This window comes from Rhododendron vialii, chromosome 10a (assembly GCF_030253575.1).
Source record: "Rhododendron vialii isolate Sample 1 chromosome 10a, ASM3025357v1".
Classification (NCBI taxonomy): domain Eukaryota; kingdom Viridiplantae; phylum Streptophyta; class Magnoliopsida; order Ericales; family Ericaceae; genus Rhododendron; species Rhododendron vialii.
Window position 1 is genome coordinate 5,625,001 of NC_080566.1, and position 13,688 is coordinate 5,638,688.

Consider the following 13,688-nt stretch of genomic DNA (forward strand, 5'->3'; position numbering starts at 1 on the left):
TCAATCTAACCATAACTCTCACATATACAGCAACACAGTAATAGAAAAGCTTTCCCAATTCAATGCTTCAAAATAATCATACATAATTGCAGAAAACATAATCTGACAAAAATAGATTAATTTTGTAAGCATGTGACTATGATTTTTTTTTTTTTAAATTTCTATTACTAAACACATAAAAACAGAATCACCATTACATAAGTGATGTGTGCATGTATGTGATTTTCTTTCGGTCCCCTAATTATGATCAGTACATGAATCAAAATTACAATTCAATCAATCTACCATAAATTGATCTCGATCAAAGTTTACCGAATTACAATTCGCATGTTAGCATTAACAGATGGTGAACTTCATATTAATGGACTATAAAATCAATATAATAGTCCATCTACCAATTGTCAATCCATGGCAGTAACACTTTTCCGAAACAAAAGTTTACTGTAAACTTAGAAATAAATTAACAAACGCCAAGTCGAGATCATGTTCTATACTGATCGTAGAATCAGCAACCAACAAAACAGTAAATAGATTATGCTATTATATTCAATTGTCAGCCCGTAAATTGATGACGGCAATCAAAAGCAATTGAATAATGTAAACTGTTCTTTGATATCCCAACAAAAGAACGGTGAAGAACAATAAACATGAGTAAAATCAATATGCCCATGTAGCAAAGTCCATTACGGCAGTGATATGCAAAGGCCAATTACCGAATCGACATCTAATTTTTCATATTATATTCTAATAACAACGAAACTTTAGCCACATGAAACCATGACCATGAAGCAGTAACGCAACTAGTACTCCGTAATTGGGTTCAACAGTTTCGATCCTTTGTGAGTCAATATATAAATATAACATGGCCGCACGTTCGCGATACAGTTATTCCAAGATGTATTGATTCAGGAAAAACCATGCTCTGATACCAACTGTAAATCTATATCTGTATTAAAACTATTATGCGGAAAATAGATATAACAGGATCTTGAATTCAACACATCTCAAGAACAATAAATAGCGTACCTTTGTTGGCCATCGTGATTAGAGAGAACAAACCCCTTAATTAGAAACACCTTAATTCTTGGCTCACCTTCTTCTCTCTGTCTCTACTTTTCTAGAATACCCCAATACTTTAATTGATGGAAAAACCGTATGAATAAGGGGTGAGTATTCTACCTTTTATAGAGGAGAGAAGAGGGCCTTAGAGATAATTATTAAAAGACACCTAGTCCATCAAGGTCTCTTTTATTATCAAGAGTTTTCCTTCATCTGTAATTCTTATTAGTTATCGTAATGAACCATATCACTTCATTGGCTTATCTGATAGTGGAGTTCCACATGCACAAAACGTGAAGGCTAGTGGGCCACACTAATGGAAAAAAACTAACACTAATGACACATTAGTCTAATCCCAATGGAGGACTCTCAATCTCAAGAACTATTAGTTCGCGAGACGAATTCTTATTTCAATCAGATCAGATCTGGTATATTTGAATCCGTTCTGATTAGCATTTGGTCTATCGAATTATCAGATTGGAGTTTTCAGATTCGAACTCAGATTTCCGAGGATCAAATTTGGTTCAGATCAAATAAAAAAAAAAAAATTTACTTCCCTGATTCCCGCCATAATTTTCAAAACTTTTTTTTACACCAATTTAAAGTGTCTATACCTATTACCTACTCATAATAATTCCTACTAACACTTATTAAGGGACGGAAGGAACGTAAAACAAGTGAAAAACCACGGGCAATTACCGATTTGAGTTGGCCAAAGCGCTGCGGATCGGACAGGAAGTCCTTCATCTGAGCCGTCCTGGGATGGTGCATCCACATGGTAGAGTCCATGTACTGCACGCCATTGTGTTCACACGCCTTGAGAATCACATCCAGCTCCGACGCATCGAGCGCCACCGGCTTTTCTAGCAGGAGGTGCTTCTTCTTGTCGGCGGCCGAAACGGCCCACTTGAGGTGCAGGCTCGTGGGGAGGGGCACGTAGACGGCGTCCACGTCGGGGTCGTCGAGCACGGCTTCGTAGCTTCCGTAGACCCTGACGGAAGCCGGGAAGCCGTTCTCAGAGGCGAACCTCGTGGCCGTGTCTATCGAGCGGCTGCCGATGGCGAGGAGGGCGGCGTTCGGGGCGAGGTTGATGGCCCGAGACACCTTGCGCGCTATGTTAGCGCAGCCCAGGATTCCGAATCGAACTGGTTTTCCGGACATGGTTTCGATCGTTTCGGTGCCACTAGTGTGTGTGTGTTGATAAAGGTCCGTACCGCCCTCTTTCTCAGCGCGTGTTCGTTTGCCAACCAGATATAAAGGATGGATGTGTTATCCAACTGTGCTATTCACACATATAAAATCGACCCAGATCGCGAACATATTTTTTGTGGGGTTCGTTACCGATCCCATATAAACGATTCAAGCCGTTTATTAGATGTAAAATATTTTTTCAATGCTCCTCGTTAAAAAAATTAGCTCAATCTGATATCTATAGGTACTCAATTCAATCATCTAACTTTTCATTCAGATCTCAGTATAATAAAAAGTTAGATGAATGGATTGAGAACCTGTAGGTAGAGGTGGCAATCACAATCCATATTTCTTAACCTGCCTAAATCCGTCCACTTATAACCCAACTCAATCCGCTCATATTGTATAATGGGTTGGTGTGGATTGAATCCATATAAACTAATATTTACATGAATTTAAATAAATTAAAAATGAATTCAATATGAATTGAACTCAAAAGACTTGTACTCTCATATTTTTCTATTTTTCTTCGTCATCCCCGGCATTTTCTTTTTTGGCTCTGCCACTTCCATTGCCCCCCTCTCTCTCTCTCTCTCTCTAAAACAGAGTACAACTTAAAAGACCCATACTCTCATATGGTCAGTATGGTCACTATGGATATGGTGATGAGTCAGTATGGATATGGTGATGGGTCAGTATTTGTTGTCTGTATTTTTTTGTGCTGTTTTCCATGTGATGATGCAGTGATTTTTCAGTTTCGAGTGGATATGTCCTGCATGGCATCTGCTTGATGCATCCAAGCCATCTAATACATTTTTGGATAGTTTGGATTGAAACTTTCTCTCTCCTCTCATCCCAACAATTTTTCTCATTTCAAATTTGAGCCGTTTAAAAACGCATTGGACACCTAATTTCTACACTTTCATTGGACTGAAAAAGCACTAGAGGATCCCCAATTATTTTTATATTGAAACGACTTTAAAATAAACGATTTTAATTGGATTCTTAACTTTGTGGTCTTGAACACAGGGGAGAAAATTGATCTGACATTGATAGCTAATGTTTTAAGCTGAAAGGTCAAATTTATTGAAGATCATACCGAGAAAATTTGAGATTCCAAAACGAACAAGTTCGAAACTACAATACATTTGGCTTTGAGGATTAATATTTTCCGACCATTAATTCTTACGCAATGTTTGGAATATTGTCTCAAAAACCTTTCTTCTATCCATCTAATTCTCTTCGTCTTAAAGAAAACGAAAAATCAAATTGCGGCAAAAAATTTTACAACGTTGTGAACGAGGGGTTATTCCGTGGGAAAAAAAAAGAAGAACAAGGGGTTATTCTAAATTATATTTGAAAATGGGAGAAAATGAAAAATGGGTCGGGTTGAGAAAATGGAAAATTGGCTTATATAGCCGAAAGACCCCATGGAAATTTGCCAATTTATGAACGTGTTTTCAACCTATGTCGGGGGAAGACAGTAGAGAAGGAAAAAAAGGAAGGGAGAAACAGGGATGAGGGAGAGAGACCCGCCCATTTGCCACCTCTACCTGTAGGCATCAGATTGAGCTGATTTTTAGCGAAAACCCTTAAAATGATGTTTGCATTTGATGAACGATTCAAATCATTTATATGAAACCCGTAGTGAACCCCACAAAAAACTGTGCACGATCTGTGTTGATTTTGTCTGTGTCAACAAGCTTATTGTATGTTATCATCGTTTCGATCTACTTATGGCTAGTGTTTGCCCCTCGAATATAGCACATGCATATTCCCGGATTGTATATATATTCGACATTCAATGTGCATGTGGCCGAATATATTAACACCCCTTTCCATATCGGTATTATATTTTTCAGTCCCACTATTGGTACCGACGGGTACCATCCCGAAATCGTACCAATAGGTTCAAAAATGGGGTATTTGGATCGAGCATCGTACATGCGTCAAATGCTGTTGATTCCCGCGTGCGCCTCTCATTTTTTTTAAAGAATTTTTGGACGGCTCGGATCAACCGTCCTGTGGCCGGAGTGGGCCCGGTGAGCTCGTTGGTACGATTTTGGGATGATATTGGTCGGTACCAATATCATTTCTGTATATTTTTACCCTCATCTCTAGTCTCTTAATTATGAAAATAGCACAATTCCCTCTTAACCTCTTACTATCACAAAATAAGGCTAAATAAGTCAAGTGGCTTATTTTTTTGTCTTTATTTAATTTTTTTTCATATTTGTTAATTTTTCGTCAATTTTTTGGGAATTATTGCTTTGTCATAATGAGAGAAATCTAAAAAGTAAAAAATTACGATCGAAATCTATATTTTTTTGAATAAAGACCAAAATAAGCCAATAACCCAATTTCTCCGTATACAACATACCCACTCAAAATAAATCCGGTCCGGTGCAAGAGCATTTTCTTTTTTATTTTATATTATAAAAGATGCCTCTGATTACATTTTATACTACCTTGCAACAGAATTGTCTACTCATTTCAACAAGATTAAACAATGAATTTCTAAAATGGAGACTTGTTTTTTGAACGACGACCGACTAAAATTGATCTATTGGGTATTTATACAATCAAACGATGGACTAAAAATATTTTAGTTGATCGTTTGATCTATTGTATTTCATTTGGAGTAGAAATGACCGACAGAGGGTGAGTTCTCCTAAATTGATCTATTAGGTATTTATAGCCACACGAAGTAGATCCAATTTATTCATTTGGAGTAAAAATGACGCTTTAATTGATCTATTGGGTATTTATAGCCACACGAAGTAGATCCAATTTAATAGTTTTCATTTGGAGTAGAAATGATGGACTAAATTAATCTATTGGGTATTTATAGCCACGCGAAGTAGATCCATTTTCGTCAGTTGTCTCTACTCCAAATGAACTTAGCCCAAAATTTCTTCCTGTCGGGTTAAGGTCTAGCCTGACGGAACAAAATGAAATATTCATTTTACAGCATCCGCAATGGGTTATTTGTGTGCTAAAATGTGTATTGGGATAAAATGGGTTCCACCAGTGTGTGCTAAGCATTGCTAACGTAGGAGTGTGTTAGAACAGCCACAATAAGTTTGATAAATTTGAGTGTTAAAATGTTTGTCAGAATAAAAAATCGGTCTCACAAGCTATATTAGGAGTAATGAACATTTATGTTTTATGGTTGAAATTTGAATTTATAGAGATGAGACTCACTTATTATTTGCTAGCATCTTTGCCAAACTTATCAAACATGCTAGCATACTACAAGAGTTACTACACTCTAGCACACAAACTAATACAAGCATTGTGACACAAAAAATATATTTTTATTTGCTACGTCTTAATACACATAATTAAAATACTAATTATTAAACCCATTATGATGCTTAAACCTTTAAAATGAGATTCATATAGCACCACTATGCATGTAAAACTTCAATAAATAAATACATACTTGCACAGGTCACTTCTACCTTTCTTTCAAGTTTATTATAGCATGAGTTGTCCCGTCCCGCAATAGATCTACCCCAGGCGGGACCAAAAGATCTTACCATAAGTTTTTGGAGGAAAAATTGAAATTGTGACGCTGTAGCGTATTCTCGGTGATGTGGTACATACCTGTGGAATATACGTGGCAATTATATGGATAACATGTGTCTTCGTTATTAATATTTTCAATTTTAAGTCAAAGTGTAGTGTCTTTTCAATTTTAAGTCAAAGTGTCTCTTAGGTTTCTAGTCAAAATATTTATGAATTTTCTTAGTTATTTGTAGTCACACATGTACCCAAGATCGAGTTGCCGAATCCATGCACACCGCACCAAGTGATTAATTGCCGAACGCTTTGAATGCTCAAGTTCTTCATAATACTTATAGAATCCATGGAAAGAAGATTTCAAATAGTAGGATCAAAGTTTGAAAAGAACAAGCTCGATGATTAACGGATCATGTGTTTACAGAGATGAGCTAAAATCTCCCTAAGGTATTTCTGAGTTTTGGAGCAAGGGATCTGTGACGTAGAAAATCCTACTAAGCCGCATATAAAATAGACAGTATAGAGCTGACAAGTTGCTCGAGCATAGCGTAAAGCCTTTCTTGAGTTGCTCGGGCACTGTTTTGGATAAACTATTCTATATTTTCACATCCTTGATTTCTTAATTCTTTTTTCTTATTGAACTGCTATATGCACAAAATCCCTTGAAAATCTTGATTTCTTTCCTCTCTAATTACCTAACAATCTCAACCTCACAATTTACAATATATCAATGATATAAACAGACACTCTAAAAATATATTATAAATAAAGTACAACTCAATAATTAGGAATACAAATAAATGTGTCTTGTCATGGGATTTGCCAATAAAAGTTGTGGCCCGTAGACCTTACACACCAAGTCAACTCTCTCTCTCTCTCTCACACCAGCCCACCATATCAATTCAGAAGGATGCGTAGTGCCGTAGGCACGAGCTAGCACTAGTTCAGAAAATGATAGCACAATCAAATCTTCGGGAGCAGATCCTGTCAAGTTTGCTAGAGTCAAGTCCGGTCTAGTTTGAGACATTTGTAGGCCCTTTTCGGGTCACAACAATGATTGGAATCGTTCATTTTTAGATCGTTAAAAACATTGACCATCTCAAAAATCAAGTTGATCGAATACCGTTTGATAAGACTTTGAAATGCACTAAATTTGAGATGTCCCACATTAAGAACTTAGAGGAAAGTTAAGTGATATATGAGGAAAGTTTAGTGCATTTAAAAGTCCTATCAAACGGTATCTGATCAACTTGATTTTTAATATGGTTAACGTTCTCAACAAACTCTAAAAAATGAATAGTTTTGATCATTGTTGTGGATCTGGAAAGAGCTCACAAATGGCCCCAACTGGACCGCACTAGGTGCTAGCAAAACTCTAGCATGTGTTGGTCTCACCAAAAAATATGAGTGTGTGTAAAATTTTGGTGGTTCAATAATGGCAATTGTTATGGCAATGGCAGCAAATCTCTCCATTTATGGCTTGCGGAGTTGCGTTATAGTTGCCCTTACACGTACAGTCTTTTCCACCTGCAGAGCTCTATTCACATATTACCAAGGAGAAGTCAATAAATTGGCATGCAGAAATCATGGCATTTGGAATACCAACATCCTCATCCATACCTAGAACAGCAATAAATATGACAGAAAGAAACGGTGATGACTGTTTGACATAAGAAACAAAAATCTGCATAAGAGTTCAAACCCGTTTCCGCGGGGAGCAGGATACCATTACCATGCTCGTTACTTGGAGTTGATAAGACCGATCGATGCAACACGGCTGCTGTACATCCACGACGATGCGTAGCATGCACGGCCTGCGGTCCTGCGGGTTTATTTTATTGCTTGCGTTGTGATAAATTGTTAATGTAATTGGTGATTTCCGAATGCGACAAACTGTTGGAGTCCGTATTTATTCTTTTTTCAATTTGGGTTTGGGAGGTGATTTTATTTTGTTTAGATTAGATACTCTGCCCGTTGGTTCAAGAGTTGATCACGAAGGCCGTGCCGTGCATTTTGCTTGAAAAGGTATATGCATCTCATGTGCATTTAGCTTAATATTTTTTCATGCATCATTAAAGCTATTCGATGTCTTAATCTTTTGTGAAATATCATTTATGCACTAACCTTATATTATTGGCCTTGTTTTATTTGAGGGAAAATTTTGTCTAAGGCCTTTTTAAGTGCTTGCGTCTTAGTAGCGCTTTATCAGCGCCTTACCAGACTAAGACCCTTGCACGCGTGTTAAGAGAGCCTTAGTAGTGCCTTAGCCGATTAAGGCCCTTGTGCGTGTGCTAAGAGCACTTTTGAAGGGCTCTCCAAGATTTTTCTTGCTTGGTCATATATAAGCTTGATTTTCATTATTCTAGGGCAAGATGAGATACAATAGCACACTTTAGAGAGAGAAAGCATTATTTTCTTTACTCTTGTGCCTTCATTTGCATTTGGATGAGTTGAATCTAGAATTCAATCATCTTTGTTCAATCTAGAGAAATACTTTAATGATCCGTGTATTCTCTCTAGATTGATTCTTTTGCATAAAAACCTTCACTTTACAAAATTCATACTTTCATGCCTATGATACTACTTGGCCGGATGATACCGAAGCCGTGGTGAATGGAGATTGAGGTGTTGGACTCATGGTGGCTATGGGATCAAGAAGGAGTTCGGGGAGCTACATCAAAGTGGTGGAGTTAGGATAAGTTTTTGGGATAAAGTTGTTAATCCTCTCTTAACACTTTGTAAACCTTTTGATCTATAGCAATTTTGGTAGTTAGGCTGTGGTTTTATGGTTAGGGTGCGATTAACCCTAAGTAGTTTTCACATATATATCGGTGTTTGCGTTCTTTAGATTAATTGTCCTTAACTTATATTATTAATTTGGATAGCATTGGCATGAAGTTTGGATAGTAGCTTGAATTGTTGGTTGCTTTAAATTTAAATTGGTCGTCCTATTCACCTCTCTCTAGGACTTTGTAGCGCATTAGATTATCTTCATGAATGATTAAAAGTGCATATCTATTCTACTATTCTACGATCGAATCGCACTTGTATTATATAAATTTCTTCAATTTGTACCTGGTTAATGGATTATCATTTCTCCGCAGGTGAAAATAAGTGATTAAGACGATTTTAAAGAAGTTGGAGTTCATGTTGGGCAAGCTTGAAAGAGATGGGTGAAAATATAGGAGAATAGTGTTTAAAAGAAGCCCACGAAGTGTTCAACAGTTGATGGCTTTGCACTTAATCTAACATTTTTAAATTCATATTTGGACGGTAATTACGAATTTCTTCCTTTGTATTTGTTAGTTATTTTTTTTCTTTTGTAAGATATATATATATATATATATATATATATATATATATATATATATATATATATGAGTTTTTTCCTAGTAAGTTAATACTCCGTAGGTTTTAGGATTTACTTGCGCATAAATACATAAAAAAAAGTCATCTATGGAAGGACTTTTTTTTGAACTACTTAGAGGGAGTTTTATTCCTTATGGATTGCTACCTCCATGGATTCATGATATTTATTCAATCATTCGCATTTGTTTGTTTTCCAACGCAAGATTCATATTAATTCTTAGATTTATTTACGTGAACGAATCGAGAATAAATATTATCGAGACATTGAGCATGAATCCTTGATGTATTATTAGCATTTTCCCAAATATTGGTTCCCACATTTACCTTGAGATCAACACCAAATATCCACCTTCCATTTACTTACTTATTTTTATCAATTTCTCATGTTTTAAATCCCTATTTCCCTGTGGATCCACCTCGGACTTCACCCAGTATTACTTCCTAGCAAGTTTATATGTTCCAGTGTCTCCACAACTTGTTCCATTGATGGCCTTTAATTGGGGTACTCTTCCAGACATTGTTGAGCAAGATGAGCCAATCGCAGTGCAGCTTTCGGAGGATATTCCCCTTCCAACCTGGAATCCATTACGCTTGTTAACTTTCTTCCATTTGCTAAATAAGGCTTGACCCAATCTACCAGATTATGTTGCCCAGGCAAACGCTTCATGTCATGAGCACGTAACCCAGTAAGCATCTCAAGCAACACAACACCAAAATTATACACGTTGCCCTTCACAGATAAATGACCTGTTGAACACGCATAATGTTAATATTCCTATGTTACCGCATCAATTCAGCGGGACTAGTTCAAGTCGTTTTGAAGAGTGCAATAATTGAATGGTTGATTTTGATAATTTTACGCTAACTTGATTATTTGCCTGCCTGAAGCTTTGAAAAGGTTCTGGGATTACCTGTGGCAAAATATTCCGGGGCAATGTAACCAGATGTTTCCAGAGGTGTTGGCACATACCCGCAAGACCAAAAACTTTCTGGGTAATCCAAGTCAGCATAACCGAAGTCTGATATCTTGGAATTAAACAACTGCAAAATGGAATTTTACGTGTGTCGGACAAATCTTAAATTACCATGCTTTTCCTTGTTAAAATCATCTATATTTACAAAAGCATTTTGCTAAGTTCAGTGGTTTTCTCATCAGCACAATGTGGCCAGAAAACCATATTCCAAGCAAGAGGGGAGGGGAGTGGGGAGAGAGATACGACTGAATGAATGCAATTTTAAGTTGCTGCCTTTAACTGAAAATATGACAAGTATGATGTTCCACCCTTGAATAGATTCGCATGCCTTTGACGTAGGACGTCGTCGAGGACTTTTGCGTTTATACAGAAAACAAAAAGCAAGGGTTTCGTGAATGAAAATGCAGGAGTTTGTGGCTGTTTTGTGGCAGTTCCTATGCTGGGAACAGCAATTTCGGAACAGTAAATGTGCTGATTTTATGCTGAAAATAAAGAAGAAAGATGAAATTAATAAAGTTTAGGAAGCACTCCTAGAAGCTAGGCCAAAAATAAATAAATAGCTCAAGAGGGTATTTTGGTAGTTGCAGAGATCCTAATCGGGAGCAACATGGGTCGTTCAAGAATCGGTCACTCTCATCATGAATCTTGTAGTTGCATGAATTTCATTTAGATACATTAAACCCATGTTAATTATTGACTCATCATGAATCTTGTAGTTGCATGAATTTCATTTAGATACATTAAACCCATGTTAATTATTGACTCCATTCTATCTAGACTAGAAAGTACAATAGCGTTTTACGAATAGAGTTGATTCTTGATCAATCTAAGTATTGAGACTGCAGCCAACATGATAGGGGTTGCAGTCCTTGCAAAAATTGCTTAACCCTTGCGAGTGAAGAACTCCTCTCTTCTTCTTGTCATTCTTTCCTTCCTTCTTCATTGCGCACTTACCCCGACTACTATTCTTGTTCTCCATCCAAAGACACTACGATTCCTATTGTAGGCGGCAATACTCCAATGTCCTAAAACTGCATGCCCTACTTCACTAAGGCTAGAGGGTACAGCGCACAGAAAAGCTTGAAAGCTCAGATATTCTCTAAATATTCAAGAGTTTTTTTCTTTTTATCTCCTAAACTATGCACATTTTCTCTACTTAGTCCCTAAACTATTAATTTGATAATTTCATTCCCTCAACTATCGCACCGTTACCTACTTAGTCCAATAGATAACGGAAATTAGAAATTTAAATGGAAAATGTTATGTAAGGCCCTGTTTGGACCCTGTAAAGTAGATACTTGATTATGATAGCCTTAGAGATAAAAACTAATTATGACCATTTAGAATAAAATGATTAGAAAAATAAGATATTCACACCGGTTCAAACAAATTGAAAATTAGAGCACTTAATTTTTTTATAAGGTTCATATATTAAAATCTTACGTGGCATTTTATAACGACTAACACATACATTTTTTTTAAAAAAAGACTGAATTCTTTATATAGAATTTAGACTGTTTCTATATTCAAAATATGGTTAAAAATTAAGCAATCCAATTTTCAATCAGTGTGAACTGGTGCGACGATCTTATTTTTCTAATCATTTTATGCTAAAAGGTTATAGTTAATTTTTTTTCTAGAACTCTCATAATCAAGTATCTACTCGAAAAGGTCCCAAATAAAAAGCAAATATTTAATTATGATAGCCCTAGAGATAAAAATTAATTATGACTCTTTAGAATAATATGATCAGAAAAATAATATTTTCGCACTGTTCCAAACGGATTGAAAATTCGAGCTCTTAATTTTTTTAGAAGGTCTATATACTAAAAAATATGATTAAAAAATTAAGTGCTCCAATTTTCAATATGTTGAAACCGGTGCTAAGGTCTTATTTTTCTGATTATTTATCCTAAAGGGTTACAATTAAGTTTTATCTCTAAGGCTCTCATAATCAAGTATCTGCTTTACAGGGTCCCAAATAGGCCTTACATGTCATTTTCCGTCCAAATTTCTAACTTCCGTTATCTATTGGACTAAGTAGGTAACGGTATGATAGTTAAGAGGATGAAAACGTCAAATTGATAGTTTAGAGACTAAGTAGAGAAAATGTGCATAGTTTGGGAGATAGAAAGGAAAAAAAACTCAATATTCAACTCTACTTACTCAGAAGCATTAACTGGTTTTATATAAACTTAGGGGGGAAAAAAACACACTACGACTAGGACTTCAGAACAAGAAACTTGTCTAAATAAATTCATTAGACTTCTGAATTCTAATTAAGACAACACAGATAAAAACCAAAGATAAGATTATACTGTGTTCGTTTTGGGTCTCAAAACCCAACTCTTCTCTCCCACTATCTTCAATAATTTTTCTCAGTTTTTTTGCCTTTTTGGTCCCCAAAGTATTAGCAAGTTACCAATTTGGTCCCCAATGTATAAATTTAGCCAATTTGGTCCCCAACGTTTAAAATGTGTGCCAAAATGGTCCTCCTCCCCAACGGCATTTGCCGCTTCCGTCAAAAGGGGGGCATGAATGGTATTTCACCAGCGTGAATGGGTAATTATTTATATATGAGATGATGTACTATCGAGTTGACAACCTTCATAATAAAAGAAGAGTAATCACGAATCTACTGTTTTCAATTGGGTTTGAGGTAGGGCTGTTCAGAGGATAAACCGAACCGCCCAATCCGCTCAATCCGTCCAATCCGCACCAAGCCAAACCAAACCGAGGCATGCTATGGACAGATAAGGATTTAAAAATACTAATTTTAACGAATCTGGATCAGTTCGGTTCCGGTTAATCTGCCAATCCGCAATGTTTTTATTTCTCTTCCGAAGATTATGGATGATGTTGAGTAATTTGAACAAAATTTCAAAGGTAACAAAGTAATAAACATGTATTCTATGATATTTTTATATGTTATGTTGAAAATGTTAATAACCTTCCCTATGTTTTTGGTACATTAGAATCTGAATCAAGTTCATGTTCTAGTCCAACTCCAAGTTCGAGTGTTATTGACGTCTAATAGTTTATCTTTAAATTTTAGGGTGGATGAATGTAACTTAATTTTAAGTAATGTTCGTTTAGACTTTTTTGAATTTGTGGCGGACTTGAAGTTCCGAGGCTTTATTTTTTAAATTTTTGGTGTATATAAAAAAAATAAATTGCATACTCAAATCCGCTGAAACCGCCCAAACCGCATCCAAACTGAACCAACCAAACAACACTATGGACGGTTGACAGATGGAGAAAACGACAATCCGTCGCAAGCGGATCGGATTGGAAACCGGACCAATTCGCATCAAACCGATCCGTGGGCAGCCCTAGTTTGAAGAATGGATAGTGGGTCGAGTAAGTGGAGAGCAATCTTGTTCACCACACTATCGGAGTCACATAGTCATGTAGAGGGTGAACAAAATTGTTATCGAGTAAGAGTGGGCGGTGGACAACGTTCAATGGTGGCAGCCTTTCAATTGAACCACCGTCTTATTTAATCCCTATTGCCACCTACCTACTTCGATTCATGTGCATGTGTGTGTGTGTATGTACATGTAAATTGAA

At 36.4% G+C, this 13,688-nt stretch overlaps 2 protein-coding genes across 2 annotated transcripts in view; both read right to left on the reverse strand.

Annotated features, from left to right (window-relative positions):
- LOC131304472 (uncharacterized oxidoreductase At4g09670-like) overlaps positions 1-2,319 on the reverse strand; it is a 9,888-nt gene extending 7,569 nt beyond the window's left edge. Inside the window, exon 1 of the mRNA XM_058331712.1 lies at positions 1,759-2,319. Within this exon, the coding sequence (XP_058187695.1) occupies positions 1,759-2,220 (462 nt within the window). The 5' untranslated portion in view covers positions 2,221-2,319. The remainder of the gene's footprint in view (positions 1-1,758) is intronic.
- A 7,318-nt stretch (positions 2,320-9,637) lies between these two features.
- On the reverse strand, positions 9,638-11,061 carry LOC131302779 (probable serine/threonine-protein kinase PIX13). Its single transcript, XM_058329578.1, has 3 exons — positions 10,969-11,061; positions 10,056-10,185; positions 9,638-9,891 (listed from the first exon to the last, which is right to left on the reverse strand). Exons 1-3 carry the CDS (start codon positions 11,059-11,061, stop codon positions 9,638-9,640), a joined length of 477 nt encoding a protein of 158 aa, XP_058185561.1.
- Between the last annotated feature and the right edge of the window lie 2,627 nt (positions 11,062-13,688).

What these genes read in the sequence shown, in the direction of transcription:
- LOC131302779 (XM_058329578.1), bottom strand. Translation starts at nt 11,061, where the DNA reads ATGAAGAAGGAAGGAAAGAATGACAAGAAGAAGAGAGGAGTTCTTCAC. An exon ending in AGGACTGCAACCCCTATCAT is followed by an intron (nt 10,186 to 10,968) that starts GTTGGCTGCAGT and finishes TCCATTTTGCAG; the next exon opens with TTGTTTAATTCCAAGATATC. An exon ending in CCCGGAATATTTTGCCACAG is followed by an intron (nt 9,892 to 10,055) that starts GTAATCCCAGAA and finishes CGTGTTCAACAG; the next exon opens with GTCATTTATCTGTGAAGGGC.